Consider the following 22,961-nt stretch of genomic DNA (forward strand, 5'->3'; position numbering starts at 1 on the left):
GGAAGGCAAGCCAAAGACTGCGTTTTGCTGGCAGAACTCTCAGGAGATGCAACAAGTGTACTACCTGCACTAGGCTTGTCCGTCCTCTTAGGGATTACTGTTGCGCGTTGTGAGGTACTTACCTGATAGGATTAACAGATAACACTGAAAAAGTTCAAAGAAGGGCAGAGGTTTTCTGTTATCGAGAATTAGGGAACTGAGTGTCACGGGCAAGATACAGGATTGGGGTTGTACATAATTAATGGAAGCGACGGCATCTTCACACTAAATTCCAATCTCCAACTTTTTCCCCCCGAAAGCGACAATATTTACTTGAAACAGACCAGAAACGATCATCATAATAATCTAAGGGAAATCAGAACTTGCGCTGAAAGATGTAGGTATTCGTTTACTCCGCGCGCCGTTCGAGATTGGAGTAACAGAAAACCCTCTTCCAGGCCCTGAAATGTAATTTGCAGAGTATCCATAGGGATGTAGATGTATATAAAACTTTAATGAATTTGAAAAGTAAACTAAAAGTCCCGGCAGGAAAGATTAATATGAAAGGCGGCTGGATATTGAGATGTTAAGAAATGTTGATGTGCGTTTGAAGTTATCAGCGGCAGTAGATACTGCATTATTGAATTTCAGTGTACGCATTTCGGCTCAAGACGCTTGGAAAGGCATATGAAGGACAGTCACCGAACTTGAAGTGATGTGTATAGGTGAGGGACATTTCAGAGGGCCACTTACGTGCGAAGAATTCATGGAGAAAAAAAATTATTGATTTGTTCAATAAAAGAAGAGAATACAGAGTGGAGGGCAGCAGAAAAATAGGTGATAAGATTCTGTTACAGGGATCTAAAATAACACATGACAGATGAACAAAGAGGATATCAAATAAAAGAAAAAAAAAACAGATTAGGACTGACAATGACGTCACTCCACAAGGAAATGTCAAAGGCCTTAATTTGAGCAATCAGTACCTAAGAAGGTAGGTCTAGACAGCAGAATTCTATGGAAATTAATCATACACTGTTGAAAAATCGAGGAATAGGGAAACAGAAGCATTTGAGATGTGATGATGGAGAATACTGAAAATTAAGTTAGACATTACCACGCTCAAACGAAACTGTATTAGAGACACGTCCCTACGAGTATGTACAATACATTTTCGAAAGTCTGTTTCATAATTACCGATAATGGTGGTTGTCGGCGTGGCATGGGCTCCACGGTATGCCGAAGGTAATGAGGAGACACCATTAAGGGTGGCAGCTTAACTGCCACTATGGTCACACTGTGTCCGAGAAGCACACATCTCGCTCCATGGCTTTTACAGTGCACTGAAATGGGCTGATGGATGGTCTGTGGTAGAGATGGTAGGCATGGCGGTCAGTAAGCACATTCACGCCAGTGGAATATTTATCGTATCCTTGAGAAATGTTTTTGGGAGGAAAAGATTGGTGCATTGTCTTGCTGAACATATGCGTCGATGTCAGGCATGTCCAGTGCTCCATTTTATACCTTCCAAACAATCACGTGTCATGCACAGGTAGACCTCTGGGTACAGTGCTACTGGTTGAGGAGAGATGTACTGTATCTGTGGCAGAATACTCTTCTCCACGGACGAGGTCGCTAATTCACACCTGTGGGCTCATTTTAGTCCCGAAATCAGACGGTTTGAAACTGGACGGTGAAGAATATTTTTCGGTAAAGGGAGGGGAGGTGGTAAAGCAAACTTCCGGATTGCCAGATCTTGCACCTGTGTCCTAGAATAAATTGCAAATGTCTTAACAGAGTTTCAAGAAGTTGGAGCTGGTGACGCCGTTGAGGGTGATCTGTGGGTTGGAAGGGCACGTTAAGCTCGGTGGCCCCTTTGGCGAAATTCAAGAGGACAAGGCTGTGTGCCAGCGCCAGGTTTCACCCTTTTTCTTCTCTTACCATATGACGTTAAGATGACACGACACTATACACACATGCATTACAGCCATTCACAGTCAACAGATAAACCGAAGTCGCAATTCTACCACACCGCGACGAAAATGGCTGTAGCGCTTGGGGGAAAACAGTCCCTTGGCGGCTAAAAATACCTAAGAGTCCTCTTTATTTATTGCTTCTCTGTCTCAAGGCAAAGATTGATTCTAAGTGACAGAGTTTCGCACTGATTGCTGTTACTCCACCTGAGCTAGAGAGCGATTAAATGTTCTCTCCCCCTAGTATCAGCTATAACAAGGTATATACGATGAAATGAAATGATTAAATGGCGTTATTGGCCTGACACCTGGGAGTCTTCGGTTGCCTAGCACAAGTCTTCGTATTTGACGCCATTTCGGCGGCTTGTGCATCGATGATGATAACACAAGTCTCCGAGTGGGTAAATCTCCAACACAACCACGAATCGAAGCCGAGACCCCGTGATTCAGAGGCAACGACGTTAACCACTAGACGACGATTTGCGGAAAAAGAAAGATGATGGTTACTACAGTCAAAAACACGTTGCCGCCCTTCCAAATTGACCGGGGTGGCAGCTGTATCTTAGTACACTTTTGATTCAGTGGTATTTTAGAAGCCTACTCGACCTTCGAGACGCAATCCCGAAAGAGCCTGGCACTCATGATACAGCTGTGTTAAAATGCGCTGATACCCAACGCCTGGCACGTCCTACGTTCAAACGTAACGGTTATGGCGTGAGCAGAGTACGGCGTCATCAACGTATTATACTGATATTGTCCATACTTCTAGGTGACAGGGCACCGATCGTTAATTCATTTTGTCACGAAGATAAGGGAAGTTTATTAAAAGACACACGTGGTGCTGTCGTCATTCACTGAGACAAACTGCACAGATGTTAAAAGTACGACGTATTCGCTCGATGGGCTGAAGGTTGTTAAATTACGGCTACAATATCTATCCTGTTTTTTGTACACGAACATTTTTTACGTTTCCAAAATATCCTTCAAAAGTACAAAAACAGTACATTTTTGGAACGGTTCGTAATTTTAAATGTTAAAAGAGAACAATTTAATCTCTGATTCCACGATACCTACATAAGAACCATCTACCAGCTCTGACTATCTAGACGCCATGCGTTGGTCTCGCTCTCATCCAGTTGTGCCGTACACTTCGGCTTCAGTGGATCCATGACGTATGTGACATTTCAATCAAACATAATGAGATGTACAAATGGACGTTATACTGTGTGTTTCAAGAATTAACAAGCCTCTGTGGATTCTACATATGAGAACATGCTCAGGTACGAAAGGTGCTTTTTAACTATACATGGTTTTATTTTTGACAGACCTATGCAGCATTTTATGCACCATAATGACAACATGGTATGAGGTAATAAGTCACAATGGAACACGTTTTGTGAAAAAAATGTTGATGATATGTACAGGGTTATTACAAATGATGGAAGCGATTTCACAGTTCTACAATAACTTTATTATTTGAGATATTTTCACAATGCTTTGCACACACATACAAAAACTCAAAAAGTTTTTTTTAGGCATTCACAAATGTTCGATATGTGCCCCTTTAGTGATTCGGCAGACATCAAGCCGATAATCAAGTTCCTCCCACACTCGGCGCAGCATGTCCCCATCAATGAGTTCGAAAGCATCGTTGATGCGAGCTCGCAGTTCTGGCACGTTTCTTGGTAGAGGAAGTTTAAACACTGAATCTTTCACATAACCCCACAGAAAGAAATCGCATGGGGTTAAGTCGGGAGAGCGTGGAGACCATGACATGAATTGCTGATCATGATCTCCACCACGACCGATCCATCGGTTTTCCAATCTCCTGTTTAAGAAATGCCGAATATCGTGATGGAAGTGCGGTGGAGCACCATCCTGTTGAAAGATGGAAGTCGGCGCTGTCGGTCTCCAGTTGTGGCATGAGCCAATTTTCCAGCATGTCCAGATACACGTGTCCTGTAACGTTTTTTTCGCAGAAGAAAAAGGGGCCGTAAACTTTAAACCGTGAGATTGCACAAAACACGTTAACTTTTGGTGAATTGCGAATTTGCTGCACGAATGCGTGAGGATTCTCTACCGCCCAGATTCGCACATTGTGTCTGTTCACTTCACCATTAAGAAAGAATGTTGCTTCATCACTGAAAACAAGTTTCGCACTGAACGCATCCTCTTCCATGAGCTGTTGCAACCGCGCCGAAAATTCAAAGCGTTTGACTTTGTCATCGGGTGTCAGGGCTTGTAGCAATTGTAAACGGTAAGGCTTCTGCTTTAGCCTTTTCCGTAAGGTTTTCCAAACCGTCGGCTGTGGTACGTTTAGCTCCCTGCTTGCTTTATTCGTCGACTTCCGCGGGCTACGCGTGAAACTTGCCCGCACGCGTTCAACCGTTTCTTCGCTCACTGCGGGCCGACCCGTTGATTTCCCCTTACAGAGGCATCCAGAAGCTTTAAACTGCGCATACCATCGCCGAATGGAGTTAGCAGTTGGTGGATCTTTGTTGAACTTCGTCCTGAAGTGTCGTTGCACTGTTATGACTGACTGATGTGAGTGCATATCAAGCACGACATATGCTTTCTCGGCTCCTGTCGCCATTTTGTCTCACTGCGCTCTCGAGCGCTCTGGCAGCAGAAACCTGAAGTGCGGCTTCAGCCGAACAAAACTTTATGAGTTTTTCTACGCATCTGTAGTGCGTCGTGACCATATGTCAATGAATGGAGCTACAGTGAATTTATGAAATCGCTTCAATCATTTGTAATAGCCCTGTAAATGTACAGTGCTTTTAAAGTAAAATTTTTTTTTCCCAAATAGTTTTTCATACACCATAATAGGAGATATAGGCAATCTACATGCAATATGTTACGGATCAGAAAGTGACAGTTACTATTGTAGAAACGTGTTGTCAGTAATAAAGACTTATTTATTCCATTTTCGATATTGGAAGTTTTTTCCCAACTAATGCATAAATCACTCCTTGTATGCTCTTAGTATGCGAAAATTCCGTCACCATACTCATCACATCATCATTATCATTAGTCATATTCTTCTCTCACATCACATCTGTCACTTTCACAATAGGCACGGCACGAATTCTGAATGTGTACCCCTGAAATTTATGTTTACAAATCTACTAACGAACGCGCCAATTGCTAAATATGGATGGGAATGGGATGTACGTCCTGCTCTCTCCTCTCCCCTCTCCTTATCCATCACCTCCTCCTCCTTCCGTTCTCGTCCACCACCTCCTTCATCCACTTTCTGTTAATATCCTCCACCCCTCTTCTCAGTTCATTTCTTCCTTCCCCTCCCTATGTTCATTCCCTCTCCCATCACTCTCTATTTGCTTTTTCCACCTCTCTTTGACTTCCAGTCTTGTCTATTGGTGTTTCAAAAAGAAAACCTTAATAGGGAACTGAAGTCATTTCAAATGAATGGGTAAATCAGGTGTGATAATTGGCATAGGGCGTAAGAGAGCGCAACCTCTCTAGCTGCTGGAACCGTGAGAATAGTAGTTTCAGTGACAGTATTTTGCATGATTTTAACGTGAAAATGTGTAGTATTACAAAGTCTGGACGATTCCGATTCCATAGTAGCATTCTGATCATAAGCCGATAAGTCACAATCACAACTTCCCCGTCTTCTGTTTGAACAGACTGAGAGGAAAAACACGAAACATCACGTTATTAATCGATAAAGTTTATTTAAAATGGTATATAACGATGAAGAGTATTGTCCAGTGGCTGTAAGTACTCTGATATCGAAGATAAACTGCCTGCTAGAAAGATAACGAAACATTAAACTGTCATCTTTTGCAGCACAGCATACACTTTTTTTTTCTCGCAGTTGGTTTTAACAGAGAACCCGAACATTCTTCAGTAGCAAAATATTTATTTCATGTGATTCTAAATGTTTGTTAGAGTATAGAGCAAAAATCTGATGTTGATCGAGGAAGAGGTTTTCGAGATTTTTGCCAACAACCTTTGCTGATTACACAGTGATCAGCCAGAACAAAAGAATGGTTCAAATGGCTCTGAGCACTATGGGACTTAACAATCGAGGTCATTAGTCCCCTAGAACTTAGAACTACTTAAACCTAACTAACCTAACGACATCACACACATCCATGTCCGAGTCAGCCAGAACATTATGATCGGAACCCGGGTTTGCTGCTTACTAGACAGATAGTCTGACCATTGAACCATACGGACACAGTGATCATTACAACTGCACGGACTGCCCTCGCACGCCTCTAGTCACACCCAAATTCTCAACTTACCTGCACACTACTAATGTTGTGCTTCATGCCCATTATCCTGATTTTTTTTTTTTTTTTTTTGTCATCAGTCTACTGACTGGTTTGATGCGGCCCGCCACGAATTCCTTTCCTGTGCTAACCTCTTCTTCTCAGAGTAGCACTTGCAACATACGTCCTCAATTATTTGCTTGACATATTCCAATCTCTCTCTTCCTCTACGTAATTGCCCTATGTCAACCTCTGGCACGGATAAGAGCGGCGAACTGTCTTTGCATGGAAGCAATGTGGCCTTGGTATGTCACTGGAAGGATTTGGGACCACATGTGCACACACGAGTGAACCAATTCCCGTAAATTCCAGGGAGGAGGACGATGAGCACCGACGCCACCTTCAATTACACCCCAGATGTATTCGATCGGGTTCATATCCAGCGAGTTGGGCGGTCAGCACATCAATTGGATCTCTCCACTATGTCCTTCGAACCCCATCCTCCAGCTTCTGGCCTTGTGACACGGTACATTATCTTGCAGAAAAATGCCACAGCCATCGGAAAACATGATCGTCACGAAGCGATGCACATGGTTCTCGAACCAGTGTACGATTCTCCTTGGCTGTGACGGTGCCCTGCACGAGGCCCACTAGTCCCATGGATAACCACGTGAATGGAGCCGCCGCCAGCTTATCTCCGTCTCTCAGTAGAAGTGTCCAGCAGAGGTTCCCGCGGAAGACCACAGATTCACGTCCTCTAATAGCCATGATAAACAAAGTATCGGGATTCATAAGAACATACAACGCTCTTCCACTGCGCCAACGTCCAGTGCCGATGGTTACATGCCCATATCTGTCGTAGTTGCCGAAGTCGTGGCGTTAACACTGCAACATGCACGGGTTGTTAGCTGTGAAGGCCAGTCGTTAGGAGTGTTCAGATATACTTGCACTCTGCACAACATTAAAGTCTGATGCTACTTCGGCCAAAATTCACTGTCTGCCCGTTTTTAGCAGTCTGCCCAGCCTTCGGCGTCCTACATCTGTATGGGGGGGTCGCCGTTTAACCTCACGACGACTGAACTTGCTTTCACCTTGGTCCCTCCACGTGTTGAAGACTTACACTTCTGGAACGCCCTACAAGTCGTTCTGTTTCCAAAATGCTCCTGTCGAGCCTTCGGGCCATCACAATCTGCAGGTAGATGGCGAGCCTTCCCCATTCTGAACTTGGACAGCGCACTCACCGGTACTACATGCACCGTGCATGATTGACTAGCAGTCTTTCCTTGCCAGGTGACGCTGCTAGCCCCTGAACGGGTTTATATCGATAGTAGGTCGTTGAGCATAATGTTCTCGCTGGTCGGTGTTTATTATAGATATTTTCATATTCTATACACACAAAAAATATGTATCCTACGCCTATAAGAATGATCTAAGAGTGTCATGTGAGAACTAGAAATAAATCAGTAAACAATTTTTCGAGGTTTTCTTAAAAACATTTCATCTTCATACAGCGTACATGTATGTTGAGAGAAGGAAACTCGGCCGGCCGGCGTGGCCGAGCGGTTCTAGGCGCTTCAGTTTAGAACCGCGCGACCGCTACGGTCGAGGCTGGAATTTTGCCTCGGGCATGGATGTGTATGATGTCCTTAGGTGAGTTAGGCTTAAGTAGTTCTAAGTTCTAGGGGACTGATGACTTCAGTTGTTGAGTCCCATAGTGCTCAGAGCCATTTGAATCATGGTTTTGAAGGAAAGTCGTAACACCAAGATGGAATTGTGCAATAGAAACAAAAGTTGGTAGGTATGTTTCAACACTTGAAAGATCGCGTCTATTCGGAATTGGCGCCTTATGAGGATGCAATTTAGGCTTCACTTAAATACATGCAGTAAAAGTGGTGATCGTTTGTTACGTTTGAGACTAGACAGGGTGAGTTTTTGACACTCAAGAATGCCTTTAAGGTGACAAAGACGCCATTATCAACACTTCACTGAGTTTGATCGAGGTCGTGTATTAGGGCTACGACAAGCTGAATGTTCGTTCTGCGATACTGGATGAATACGTGGCAGGAATGTTGCCACTGTATGTGATTGCTGACAGTGGTGACAAAACAAATGTACGGTCAGCGGAAGACAGGGCTCTTGACGGCTACGTGACACTATCGAGAGGGAGGACAATGCAGTTAGGCGTGTAGCTCTAGCCCATCGTGCTGTATTTGCAGCACCAATATGAGCAGCGGTTGGCACCAGCGTGACACTACGAACTCTTACACACCGATTAATTCAAGGACAGTTCTGCGAGAGACGCTGACTGCAAACGACCGCCACTTGCGACTTCAGTGGTGTCAAGCCAGAGCTCATTGTAGGGTGGGGTGTGTGTTCGTTTTGTTTTCTGATGGAAGATTGCTGTGCCTCAATGCCAGTGATGGCCATGTGTTGTCTAGGAGCAGGCCATTTGAGGTCCTGAAGCCAACCTTTCAGCATGTAAGACACACTGGACCTACACCTGGAGTTATGGTCTGGGGTGCGATATCGAATGACAGCAAGAGCGATAATTTGTACATCAGTCTGGATACTCGACCACTTGTGCTGCCATTCATGACCATATTCCAACAGGATAAGGCTCACCATATACCGCTGTTGTAACTTAACATGCTCTACAGTGTGCCGACACTTAAGAGCGCTCAATCGCCAGACCTGCCTCCAGTACAGCATATACGGGACGTAATTGTACGAGAACTCTGGCGTTATCTACAAAGAGCGTTAACCGTTTCTGTATTGACCAACGAAGCGCAACAGGGATGGAACTGCATCCCATAAACTGACATCTGGCACCTGTACAACACAATGGATACAGTCTTAAAAAAATTTTCTTTTTAAAATTCCGTCTTGATCGCACCACATAAGCTGCAAGAACATAGGTGACCGGTTTCGGTCATATCACATGACCATCATCAGACCTGTAATTTAGTTTACAAAATAATAAAAACCTTACTAGATTGACAATAAAATATGACAAAATACTTACAAGGATAAAATACAATAAGATTCGTTATACTCATGGCATCCTTCGAAAATGATAGGTGGAGCACTCTTTTCAAGTGCTGTGATGTCAACTGGTGCCAGTAAGTGACGAACATACTCTTAAATACGAAGTTGCTCCGCCAACCTCTCCTCCCTCTAGCTCACGTCAGCCAATCAGTGCAAAACGGGTTCACATAATCGTCGAAACGTAAAAAAAAGCAATGTACAATAATAAAATGAAAATAGTTACGTGTAAAATATCTCTTTATAACTATGGAACTACTTAAATATTGCATAAAATATCAATTAAATGCTTTAAAATAACTGTACAGACGATGTATACTCAGTGTGCCTTCTATGGACTAAGGTGGTGCTACCACAATGGTTTCAAAGTCAACGACGTTGTGAAGGTCTTTGGCATTGCGGCATCATATCGATATGTGAGTTGTAGCTCGACTGCAAGTATACACCTATGCTAGATTCAGTCTGTCAATCTTATATTAACTTTATTTGCCACTGGTGCTATATGTAATAGTGGAATGATCAGCGGCAGAGTGCTATGGTATTACATACACTTTTAAAAATGTCGTAAAACTGATTTATTGTAAATGAAGTCATATTTCGTAATATTTCTAGTTGGAAGTTTAAGATTGTGATATAAATATTTACGTACTGTTTTAAGGTACATTTCTGTAATGGATACAACTGGGTCCTTTGATTTTCTGAACAAAAGAGTACATACGTGTTCATACAATAGTAGTTCCATGGTTATAAAGAGATATTTTATACGTAACTACTTTTATGTTATTATTGTGCTTCGTTTTTTTACGTTGTGACGATTATGTGAAACCGTTTTACTCTGACTGGTTGACGTGAAGTAGAGGGAGAAGAGGTTGGCGGCGCATCTTCGTATTTAAGCGTATGCCCGTCACTTAACTGGCACCAGTTGACAACACAGCAGCTGAGAAGAGTGCTCCACCTACCATCTTCGAAGGATACCATGGATATAACAAGTCTTATTGTATTTTATCCTTATAAGCAATTTGTCATACTTTATTGTCAATCTAGTAAGGTTTCTATTACTTTCTCAATTAAATTACAGGTCTGATGATGGTCATGTGCTATGACCAAAACCGGTCACCTATGTTCTTTTAGCATATGTGGTGTGATCAAGACTGAATTTTAAAAAGAAAAAAATTTAAGACTTTTTTTATCGCAGTTCCAAAAATGTTTATTAAAATCGTACAATGGATACACATTTGACAGCTTGAATTCAACATTCCGGCGGTTACACCCGTTGTTAATGTAGCAGCATTTCACATCTGCAATGGCTTATTTCTTACTTAAATTAACCTGTGACCTTACAATTCTAACCACTTACACTTGCTACTTAGACAAATATATTCATGAAGTTCTATCTGTATATTAAGCAGTTTTTTGTTACGATTTTTGCCACCAGTGTATATTTTTTATACTGCATATTTTTAGAAATGTCCTTCTGAACGTTTATGAGGGTATAGTGTAAAAATTTGGTGTAAAACGCTCAAGAACTTTTCGATATATTTGGTAACAACGTTAAACTAGGACTTGTCTTTATGTAGGAGTATAGATTCTCACATAAAAAATTAAACTAAATATATATATGTATTCTATCTATTAAGGTTTGAATTTTTGCTGTAAAACTGTTTCCAAGACTTAGGTTCCATAACTGATGTGAAAATTCTTATCATAAGTAGGTAATAGCGAATACAAGGTAAAATATGAAGAATGCATGGTTCAGCGTAAGCGACTCCTTAGATTAGCCAAGTATAAGTAATTAAGTAAGTGGACTAAACAGGCGCGGTGCTTTGCAGGTCGTCGTACGTGTCGGTGCTGACGATCGTGGCGTTCAGCCTGGAGCGCTACCTGGCCATCTGCTACCCCATCTACTCGTACACGATGAAGGGCCTGCACAGCGCGCTCGGCATCATCGCCGTGCTCTGGATGATCGCCTTCGTGTCCGCCGTCCCCTTCGCCTACTACACCACCGTCGACTACGTCGAGTACCCTCCAGGTAGGCCGGCAGGCAGACCGAATCGCAGGCGATCTGTTTCCACACAACTCGTTGAAACCATTTCACATCCCGCTGTATTTATTTTATGTACACTGTACGAGTATTCTACTTGTACCTTAACTCCTGTACTCATTCGCAGGAAAACAATTTGTGCTATTCGACAATGAAAATGAAAGTCAGATGTGGAATTTCTAGGGTCTGAAGTTGTTCCAACCTTTACAGAACCCCTGTGATAATTTCAACGTCAAACTACACTGAAGAGCCAAAGAAACTGCCGCACCTCAATAATATCGTGTAATGCACACGCGAGCACGCAGAAGTGCCGCAACACGACTTGACATGGTTTCGACTAATTTCTGAAGTAGTATTAGAGGGAATTGACACAGTGAATCCTGCAGGGCTGAATGTCCATGAATATCCATAAATACGTAAGAATACGAGAGAGTGGAGATCTCTTCTGAACAGCGTGTTGCAAGACATCCCAGATATGCTCAATAATGTTCATGTCTGGGGAGTCTGGTGGCCATTGAAAGTGTTTAAACTCAGGAGAGTATTCGTGGAGTCATTCTGTAGCAATTCTGGATATGTGGGGTGTCGCATTGTCGTGCTGGAATTGCCCAACTCCGTCGGAATGCACAATGTACATGAATGGTTGCTGGACATCAGACAACATGCTTACATACGTGTCACCCAGCAGAGTCGTATCTAGACGTATCAAGAATCCTATCCCACTCCAACTGTACAAGCCCCACACCATATACAGCCTCCACCAGCTTGAACAGTCCCCTGCTGACATGCAGCGTCCACAAAATCACGTGGTTGTCTCCTTACCAGCACACGTACATCCGCTCGACATAATTTGAAAGGAGACCCTCCAATGAGGCAACAAGTTTTCAGTCATCAACAGTCGAATGCCAGTGCTGAGGCGTCCAGGCGAGGCGTAAAGTTTTGTGTAGTGCAGTCATCAAGAGTGCATGAGTGGTCCTTCGGCACTGTAAGCCCATATTGATGATATTCGCGTTGAATGGCTCCCATGCTGCCGCTTGCTGATAGGCCAGCACTGGAATGTGCAGCAATTTGCGGAAGGGTTGCACTTCTGTCATGTTGAACGATACTCTTCAATCATCATTGGTCACGTTCTTGCAGGATATTTTTCAGCAGCCATGTCCGAGAATTGATGTTTTACCTGATTCCTATATTGACGATACCCTCGAGAAATGCTCGTACGGGAAAATTCCCACTTCATCGCTGCCTCGGAGATGCTGTGTCCCATTTCTCGTGTGCCGACTGTTACACCACGTTCAAACTCACTTAAATCTTGATAACCTGCTATCGTACCAGCAGTAACCCATCTAACAACTGCGCCATACACTTTTTGTCTTATATAGGCGTTGCCGACCGCAGCGCCGTATTCTGCCTGTTTACATGTCTCTGTATTTGAATAAGCACACCTATACCCGTGTCTTTGACGCTTCAGTGTGATATTCGCTGAGTTAGAGTAATAGGGACTGGCTGTAATTAAAGCGCATGTACTCACAGGGATTCAGTGTGGGCTGTAGCTACCGTATGGCCTCTAACGGTTGTGCTAATTCGTTAAAGCGAAACCGATTCACGCAAGAAAAATAGTTCCCAGTTTTTGCCACCAGGCGAAAACCTGGCGGTGTACTCTGTTTGTATGAAGATGTGAGGTCATTTGACTAGCCATAACATGTGTGAACAGCGTGGGTATCGAGAGGAGAAATTTTGCACCGTTAGTGAACGGCAGCAAACACAAAGCTACATTGAGGGTGCATCGTTGGCTGAGAAGTCTGAGGAGATGCCCAGCCGTTTTGGGTATTCATCTTGGTTATTAATAAAGCGCTTTAACTGTTTTCAGTCCTTTATTATTGGACCACTACCGGTTTCGTGGCAGTAAGAGCCACATCTTCAGGTGAACATATAACTAGCTGAAATGCTCGGAACTTCGTTTCAAAAATTCGTTGTCCGTCAGATGTCATTGGATGGCTTAAAGAAGATGATAACAAAATTCGGTAACACAGGTGAGTTTGGTGTGGCTCCTGGATGAGGAGGGCGTCCTGTCTTGGTTGAAGTTATAGGCGAAGTTGTTGTTGCTGTAACTGTCCATACATCATTTATCCCGGGTAGTGTTAGCTCTCGTGTAGTATCACGAGAATTGTCCATCTCATGGCCAACGGTACGGGAAGTTTTGCGGTCTATTTTACACCGTTGCCTGTACAAGATCAAGACGGTGCAGGAACTGAAACCTCATGATTCGCATCAACGTTCTGAATTTGCTCATCGTTGTCTGGGACGGATCGAAGTTGATAACATGAGGTCGGGCTATATTCAGTTGACTGACAGGCATTTTTACACTGCAGGGTACAGTGAATACAAAGAACTGCCGAATTTCGCGTGCTGTTGTGCGCGAAGAGCAATTTCACTCACCGTGTGTGACCTTGTGCTGTGATTTCAACAGAATCTTTATTGTAAATCCACTCTTTTGTGAAGAGAATAAACCCACAGGTCCTGCCAGGGCTGCTGTGTCACCTGCACATTATCGGGACCTCCTTGTATCGTATGTGAACCCTGCTTGTAAGAGAGCAACTGCATGGAAACCGCTGTTCTCACTCGAGATGAGGCATCACTTCATGTCGCGCTTCCAGTGAAAGATCTGCTAAATGCAAACTTCTACGAATGTTTTATCTCCAAAGGTTTTACAGAAGCGTGACTAGCACGGTCATCTCATCTGAATCTATGTAATGTTTAGCTCTGGGGATACGTAAAAGGACGCGTTTACAAGCGACGCGTTCGGTCTCCAGCTCATCTGTAGGCCAGTATACAGCAATACGTTGCTGAGATTTCACAGGAGGTGCTGCGAGCAACTGTTGTTACCTCGTTTTTCGGGTATACCTTCCCGTCGACGTTTCCGGTGCTCATACTGAACAAACTGTATAAACAGCGGTTAATATTAAAATCAACATGATGCCTTTCTCATGTGTTTCCTCTTTTCTGCCCACGTCGTGTTCCTAATCGAGCGCACATGCAAACATTTCTGTACATCTTTCCTATATTCACAGTGCCATGTTCGCAACTGGTGGCCAAAATGTGAACTAATGTTTTTTCAGCGAAAATCGTTTTCGTAATAACGCATTACAATATCTACGATGTTTCGCTGACATGTTGCACTAAAGAACCAAAGAAACTGGCATACCTGCGTAATAGGCGTAGGGCCCCCTTCAACACGCTGAAGTGCCGCAACACGGTGTGGCATGGACTCGGAAATTGTCTGAAGTAGTGCAGGAGGAAATTGACACCATGAATCCTGCTGCGCTGTCTATAAATCCGTAAGGGTACGACAGGGAGACAGGTCTCTTTTGAACAGCACGTTGAAAAGCCTCCCAGATGCGCTCAATAACGTTTATGTCAGGGAAGTTTAGTGGCCAGCGGAAGTTTTTAAACTCAGGAGAGTGTTTCAGGAGAAACGCAGTGGCAATTCTGGACGTGTGGGGTCGCATTGTCTACATCTACATCTACATCTATACTCCGCGAGCCACCTTACGGTGTGTGGCGGAGGGTACTTATTGTACCACTATCTAATCCCCCCTTCCCTGTTCCATTCACGAATTGTGCGTGGGAAGAACGACTGCTTGTAAGTCTCCGTATTTGCTCTAATATCTCGGATCTTTTCGTTGTGATCATTACGCGAGATATATGTGGGCGGTAGTAATATGTTGCCCATCTCTTCCCGGAATGTGCTCTCTCGTAATTTCGATAATAAACCTCTCCGTATTGCGTAACGCCTTTCTTGAAGTGTCCGCCACTGGAGCTTGTTCAGCATCTCCGTAACGCTCTCGCGCTGACTAAATGTCCCCATGACGAATCGCGCTGCTTTTCGCTGGATCATGTCTATCTCTTCTATTAATCCAACCTGGTAAGGGTCCCATACTGATGAGCAATACTCAAGAATCGGACGAACAAGCGTTTTGTAAGCTACTTCTTTCGTCGATGAGTCACATTTTCTTAGAATTCTTCCTATGAATCTCAACCTGGCGCCTGCTTTTCCCACTATTTGTTTTATGTGATCATTCCACTTCAGATCGCTCCGGATAGTAACTCCTAAGTATTTTACGGTCGTTACCGCTTCCAATGATTTACCACCTATGGCATAATCGTACTGGAATGGATTTCTGCCCCTATGTATGCGCATTATATTACATTTATCTACGTTTAGGGAAAGCTGCCAGCTGTCGCACCATGCATTAATCCTCTGCAGGTCTTCCTGGAGTACGTACGAGTCTTCTGATGTTGCTACTTTCTTGTAGACAACCGTGTCATCTGCAAATAGCCTCACGGAGCTACCGATGTTGTCAACTAAGTCATTTATGTATATTGTAAACAATAAAGGTCCTATCACGCTTCCTTGCGGTACTCCCGAAATTACCTCTACATCTGCAGATTTTGAACCGTTAAGAATGACATGTTGTGTTCTTTCTTCTAGGAAATCCTGAATCCAATCACAAACCTGGTCCGCTTTTCCGTAAGCTCGTATTTTTTTCACTAAACGTAAGTGCGGAACCGTATCAAATGCCTTCCTGAAGTCCAGGAATACGGCATCAATCTGCTCGCCAGTGTCTACGGCACTGTGAATTTCTTGGGCAAATAGGGCGAGCTGAGTTTCACATGATCTCTGTTTGCGGAATCCATGTTGGTTATGATGAAGGAGATTTGTATTATCTAAGAACGTCATAATACGAGAACACAAAACATGTTCCATTATTCTACAACAGATTGACGTAAGCGAAATAGGCCTATAATTATTCGCATCTGATTTATGACCCTTCTTGAAAATGGGAACGACCTGCGCTTTCTTCCAGTCGCTAGGTACTTTACGTTCTTCCAGCGATCTACGATAAATTGCTGACAGAAAGGGGGCAAGTTCTTTTGCATAATCACTGTAGAATCTTAAGGGTATCTCGTCTGGTCCGGATGCTTTTCCGCTACTAAGTGATAGCAGTTGTTTTTCAATTCCGATATCGTTTATTTCAATATTTTCCATTTTGGCGTCCGTGCGACGGCTGAAGTCAGGGACCGTGTTACGATTTTCCGCAGTGAAACAGTTTCGGAACACTGAATTCAGTATTTCTGCCTTTCTTCGGTCGTCCTCTGTTTCGGCGCCATCGTGGTCAACGAGTGACTGAATAGGGGATTTAGATCCGCTTACCGATTTTACATATGACCAAAACTTTTTAGGGTTCTTGTTTAGATTGTTTGCCAACGTTTTATGTTCGAATTCGTTGAATGCTTCTCTCATTGCTCTCTTTACGCTCTTTTTCGCTTCGTTCAGCTTTTCCTTATCAGCTATGATTCGACTACTCTTAAACCTATGATGAAGCTTTCTTTGTTTCCGTAGTACCTTTCGTACATGATTGTTATACCACGGTGGATCTTTCCCCTCGCTTTGGACCTTAGTCGGTACGAACTTATCTAAGGCGTACTGGACGATGTTTCTGAATTTTTTCCATTTTTGTTCCACATCCTCTTCCTCAGAAATGAACGTTTGATGGTGGTCACTCAGATATTCTGCGATTTGTGCCCTATCACTCTTGTTAAGCAAATATATTTTCCTTCCTTTCTTGGCATTTCTTATTACACTTGTAGTCATTGATGCAACCACTGACTTATGATCACTGATACCCTCTTCTACATTCACGGAGTCGAAAAGTTCCGGTCTATTTGTTGCTATGAGGTCTAAAACGTTAGCTTCACGAGTTGGTTCTCTAACTATCTGCTCGAAGTAATTCTCGGACAAGGCAGTCAGGATAATGTCACAAGAGTCTCTGTCCCTGGCTCCAGTTCTGATTGTGTGACTATCCCATTCTATACCTGGTAGATTGAAGTCTCCCCCTATTACAATAGTATGATCACGAAACTTCTTCACGACGTTCTGCAGGTTCTCTCTGAGGCGCTCAACTACTACGGTTGCTGATGCAGGTGGTCTATAGAAGCATCCGACTATCATATCTGACCCACCTTTGATACTTAGCTTAACCCAGATTATTTCACATTCGCATTCGCTAATAACTTCACTGGATATTATTGAATTCTTTACTGCTATAAATACTCCTCCACCATTGGCGTTTATCCTATCCTTGCGGTATATATTCCATTCTGTGTCTAGGATTTCGTTACTGTTCACTTCCGGTTTTAACCAACTTTCCGTTCCTAATACTATATGCGCACTATTTCCTTCAATAAGAGATACTAATTCAGGAACCTTGCCCTGGATACTCCTGCAGTTTACCAATATTACGTTAACTGTTCCTGTTTTTGGTCTCTGAGGACGGACGTTCTTTATCAACGATGATAATGTCCTCTCTGGTAAGCCGTCAGGTATTTTATCGTTTCGCCCAAGGGGGGGGGTCCCTCTAACCTAAAAAACCCCCGTGTGCACGCCACACGTACTCTGCTACCCTAGTAGCTGCTTCCGGTGTGTAGTGCACGCCTGACCTGTCTAGGGGGGCCCTACAGTTCTCCACCCAATAACGGAGGTCGATGAATTTGCAACCATTATAGTCGCAGAGTCGTCTGAGCCTCTGGTTTAGACCCTCCACACGGCTCCAAACCAGAGGACCGCGATCGACTCTGGGCACTATGCTGCAGATATTAAGCTCAGCTTGCACTCCGCGTGCGATGCTGGTTGTCTTCACCAAATTAGCCAGCCGCCGGAAGGAACCAAGGATGGCCTCAGAACCCAAGCGGCAGGCGTCATTCGTTCCGACATGTGCTACTATCTGCAGCCGGTCACACCCAGTGCGTTCAATAGCTGCCGGAAGGGCCTCCTCCACATTACGGACGAGACCCCCCGGCAAGCACACCGAGTGCACACTGGCAGTATTCCAAAAGTAGCTAACGACCATCTTCTAGATCTCCTATTGGAAGAATATAGGGCACATTTAAGTCCAGAAGGTATATTCCACCTTTTATTTTGTTACAATAGAAGATAACTTCTGGTTTTATCTTGACAGAGTCTGTTTCGATGCAGTGGTGCATTGAAGATATGAGAACAACTGCTTTGTTCTTCTTGGGAATAACAGACAACAAAGTAACAGGTAAATCATTTGCAAAACCATAGAGGACTGTTCCAACTAGTCTAGGTTTATCAGACTTGAAATTTGGTGGAATAACAGTTAGTTCCAAAATTTGTCAGAGACCTTTTTCTCAGTTCTTATACCAGTTCCATGGATGAAAACCAACAATCAGCAGTGACGTTTCTGTTTGAACCTTCAGTTGGTTTGCATAGGCGCACTGTTGATTGCGTAGGTTAAGAAAGTTTCTTTTCTTCTTCACTTAGTCCACTGCCATCACTGTCCTTTCCAGTATAAATGTAAGCATAGAAAAAGTATCAAGTAAATGAGTCATCCATGCACGGTATCCTGATGCCATACTTGGTGGGTTTCTTTGGCACATAAGTGCGAAATCCGCGCTTCCCTCTGAAAGGAACAAGCATTTCGTCAACCGTCACATTCTCACTAATGCAATACTTCTGCTGGGAATTATATATGAACTTGCTGAATATTTCAGAGATGGAAGCCGCATGGTCACATTTTTTCCTCACCTACGTGTTGCACAATCATTGAACCGTAGGCAGTTGATCAGTATTTCCAACCGTTTGACAGACATCGTTGCTCTAAATATTGGTCTTCCAGTCAGGTCCTTGGCGAAGAGAGAGATGAAATTTTCGTGGGCACTTTTGAAAATGGATTCCAACATTACAACCCAATCAAGGCATGAATCTCTGCAGTCATAACTGGCATCATTGCTCCATATTCTCTCATTTCTTGGGCCTCTAGTTGATTTACAAACACACCACAAAGTACTAGCCATCTCGGAGTCTTCTAAAACACACAAAAGAGGACACATCACAGAAGTAAGAAGTAATCGAAAAAAATAAATCACACATAACACGAAACATCCGGTCTAACAGACCGATAGATTTCATACCTAATTTGACACGAAATTACGGCGTAGCTGACAGTTAGAAGCCGTAAGATGAACTACAATGCCTTTGCTACGTATGATTTAACAATGTGAAGGTACTGTGGAGGGGAAACCGGAGAACAGGTCAGTGTTGCAACAGTATACATTTAAAAATCCTTACGGTCTCTCAGACCGTGTCGATTTGAGGGTTAATATAGATCAGAAAAAATGTAAGTCCTACAACACTTCCTTGAGGAACGTCGGAAATTACTTCTGTTTTACTCGATGGCTTTCCGTCTATTACCTTCCTGACAGGAAATCACGAATCCAGTCGCATAACTGAAGCGATACTCCATAAGTATGCTGTTTGTTTAGAAGACATTTGTGAGGAACGGTGTCGAAAGCCTTCTGGAAATCTGAAAATATGGAATCAATGTGACATACCCTGTCGATAGCACTCACTACTTCATAAGTATAAAGAGCTAGTTGTGTTTCGCAAGAACGATATTTTATGAAACCGTGCTGACTATGTGTCAATAAATCGTTTTCTTCGAGGTAATTGATAATGTTCGAATACAGTATATCTTCCAAAACCCTACTGCAAATCGCCGTTAGTGATATGGGCCTGTAATTCAACGGATTTGTATTGGTATTGGTGTGACTTGAGTAATTTTCTAGTTTTCATGTTGAGATCATTCTGTGAGCGAGCGGTTGTATATAATTGCTAAATATGGAGCTATTGTGCCAGCATACTCTGAAAGGGATGTGACAGGTATACAGTAAGGACCAGAAGCCCTGCCTTTATTAAGTGATTTGAGCTTCTTTGCGACGCCGAGGATATCTGCTTCTCATCTTGGCAGTTGTTCTTGATTGCAATTCGGGAATATTTACTTCGTCTTCTTTGGTGAAGTGCTTTAGTGGCACTGTCATCAGTGACTTCACTGTTGTTATCGCGCAGTGAAGGTATTGACTGCGTCTTGGCACTGATGTGTTTTATGTAAGAGCAGAATTTCTTTGGGTTTTCTGACATATTTCGAGTCATAGTTTCGTTATGGAAATTATTCAAGGCATCTCGCATTGAAGTACGCTTTATATTTCGAACTTCTGAAAAACTTTGCAAGTCTTGGGGATTTTGCGTTGTTTTAAATTTGGCATGCTTTTTTCGCTGCTTCTGCAACAGCGATCTGACCAGTTTAATGTACCATACCATCACTTATCAGTTTATGTGGTATATAGCTCTCAACTTCTGTCGAAAGTATCCCCTTGAAATCATTCCACAGCTTTTCTACGCTTACCTTATCAGATCGGAAGGAGTGAAGACTGCATTTCATTTTAATGGTGGTAGGTGTTACGGCATTCAGCCTAGCAGAAATTGCCTGTATTCGTTACGATACTCACTATTGGCTCAGGGTTATTTCTTGCTAAGAGATCAAGTATGCTTTCGCAACCATTTACGCTTCGAGTGGGTTCATGAACTAATTATTGAAAATAATTTTCTGAGAAAGCATTCAGCACAATTTCGGATGACGTTTAATGCCTGCCGCTGGCTTCAAACGTGTAGTTTATTTAGCACATCGAGTGTAGATCGAAGTCACGACCGGCTATAACTGTATGGGTGGCGTACCTATTTGGAAGGAGACTCAAGTTTCCTTTGAACCGTTCAGCAACTACATCTTCTGAGTTGGGGGGTCGGAAAAACGATTCAATTAATAGTTTAGTCCGATTGTCGAGTATAACCTCTAACCATACCATTTCGCAGGAACCATCTGCTTCAATTTCACTGCAAGGTAAACTACTTCTGACAGCAATAAATACTCCACCGCCAACTGAGTTTAATCTATCCTTTCTGAACATTGTTAGATCGCTTGAATAAATTTCCGCTGAACTTTTCCTAAAGCCAAACTGATCGTCATCTAGTCCAGCCTCAGTTTTCTTTTCCACTATTTCGTATATTATTGTTGTAAGCAACTTGGATGCATTCCCTGTTAAGCTGATTGTGCGTTAATTCTCGCACTTGTCAGCTCTTGATGTCTTCGGAATTCAGTGGATGAAGCTTTTACTGAAGTCAGATGGTATGTCGCCAGACTCATACATTCCACACACCAACGTGATTATTCGTTTTGTTGCACTTCCAGCAATGATTTTAGAAATTCTGATTTAATGTTATGTATCCCTTCTACCTTATTTGTTCGTATGTCCTCCAAAGCTCTTTTAAATTCTGATTCCAATACTGGATCCCTAAATCGACTCCTGTTTCTTCTTCTATCACATCAGACAAATCTTCCTCCTCATAGAGGCTTTCAGCGTATTCTTCCTACCTACCCGCTCTCTCATCTGCATTTAACAGTGGAATTCCCGTTACACTCTTAATGTTACCAACCTTCCTTTTAATGTCACGGAAGGTTGTTTTGACTTTCTTGTATGCTGAGTCTGTCCTTCCGACAATCATTTCTTTTTGGATTTCTTCACATTTTTCATGCAGCCATTTCGTCTTATTTACTTCATTCCTCAGCGACTTGTATTTCTGTATTCCTGGTACCCGGAACCCGGAACATTTTTCTACTTCATCCTTTCATCAGTCAACTGAAGTACTTCTTCTGTTACCCATGGTCATTTCTTCTGTTACCCATGGATTCTTCGCTGTTACCTTCTTTGTACCTACGTTTTCCTTACCAACTACTTAGACCACATTTTAGTATTCCATTGTTTTGCTGAGCAATGTAGTTCAAGATACCGAAAGGTAGCTTCAGTATTAATTTCCTCCATTGTTGCAAGAATCTAATAATATGCAGGAATACAATATCCGCACTCAGTAATTTGAGAGATGTGTTTTATTCCGGTCTCGTGTAACGATCAATTAGAAAATTCGCCGCTGTTAGGAATACGTTGATGACATGTTAATCGCATCTCCCGAACATCATGCTCCGAAAATGTTTTCGGACAATATATGTGGTCTATAGGATGAATGCCAATTAAACAGAGAAATATTACAGACCAACTGGCCATTACTCAAATTGGATTTTAAACAACTTCAACTGTGATATAACATTTGAAAATATGGTATTTAGTTCGTTATGAGCGGCACTGGAAGGAAAAGGTACGACGGAACACTATGGGCTAAACTGGAATCATTAATAAAATGTAATCATCGGAGACCCGAGCACAAGTAAACCACTGTTTCACGAATGGAAGGATTCCCTATTTCCAGAATTCCTGTGGCTGTGAGAGGAGCCAGTTCTCCAGTGTGTCGTTCAGCTCGTCGTCCAATTTGAAGCGTTTACCTTTGAGAATTTTTTTAGTGGACGAAACACTTGGAAGTCGCAGGCTGACATGTCCAGAGTGTAGGACAGATCTCAAGCTGTTTCCTCTTCCACTTACCCATTAGACTTTCCGTGCGCTTGGGGACGCGTGGACGCGCAATATCGTGGAGCAGCATCAATCTGTGAGCAACCGTTTGCTCTTGGTGGGCTTGCGTAGGCCGCGGAGCATCTCAAAGTATATCACTGTTAATGTTTTATCCGTGCTCAAGGAATTCGGTGAATATCATACCTCGGACGTAGAAAAAAAACGGTTGGCATCACGTTGTCTGCACAAGGAACAGTTATTAATTTTCTTAGGGGTAAGTGACAACACTGCATTCGCGTCACTATTTGTATCACTACGTTATGAAAATTTCAATCGGTGTGGTTTTTACGGCTGTTTGTCCCATTCCATTTGAAC

At 43.0% G+C, this 22,961-nt stretch overlaps 1 protein-coding gene across 1 annotated transcript in view; it reads left to right on the forward strand.

The window, feature by feature from the left end:
* The window catches only part of LOC126094973 (neuropeptides capa receptor-like), a 1,057,957-nt gene that overhangs the window by 906,958 nt on the left and 128,038 nt on the right, over positions 1-22,961 (forward strand). Inside the window, exon 4 of the mRNA XM_049909628.1 lies at positions 11,065-11,264. Within this exon, the coding sequence (XP_049765585.1) occupies positions 11,065-11,264 (200 nt within the window). The remainder of the gene's footprint in view (positions 1-11,064; positions 11,265-22,961) is intronic.

Source organism: Schistocerca cancellata, chromosome 8, assembly GCF_023864275.1.
Source record: "Schistocerca cancellata isolate TAMUIC-IGC-003103 chromosome 8, iqSchCanc2.1, whole genome shotgun sequence".
Taxonomy (NCBI): domain Eukaryota; kingdom Metazoa; phylum Arthropoda; class Insecta; order Orthoptera; family Acrididae; genus Schistocerca; species Schistocerca cancellata.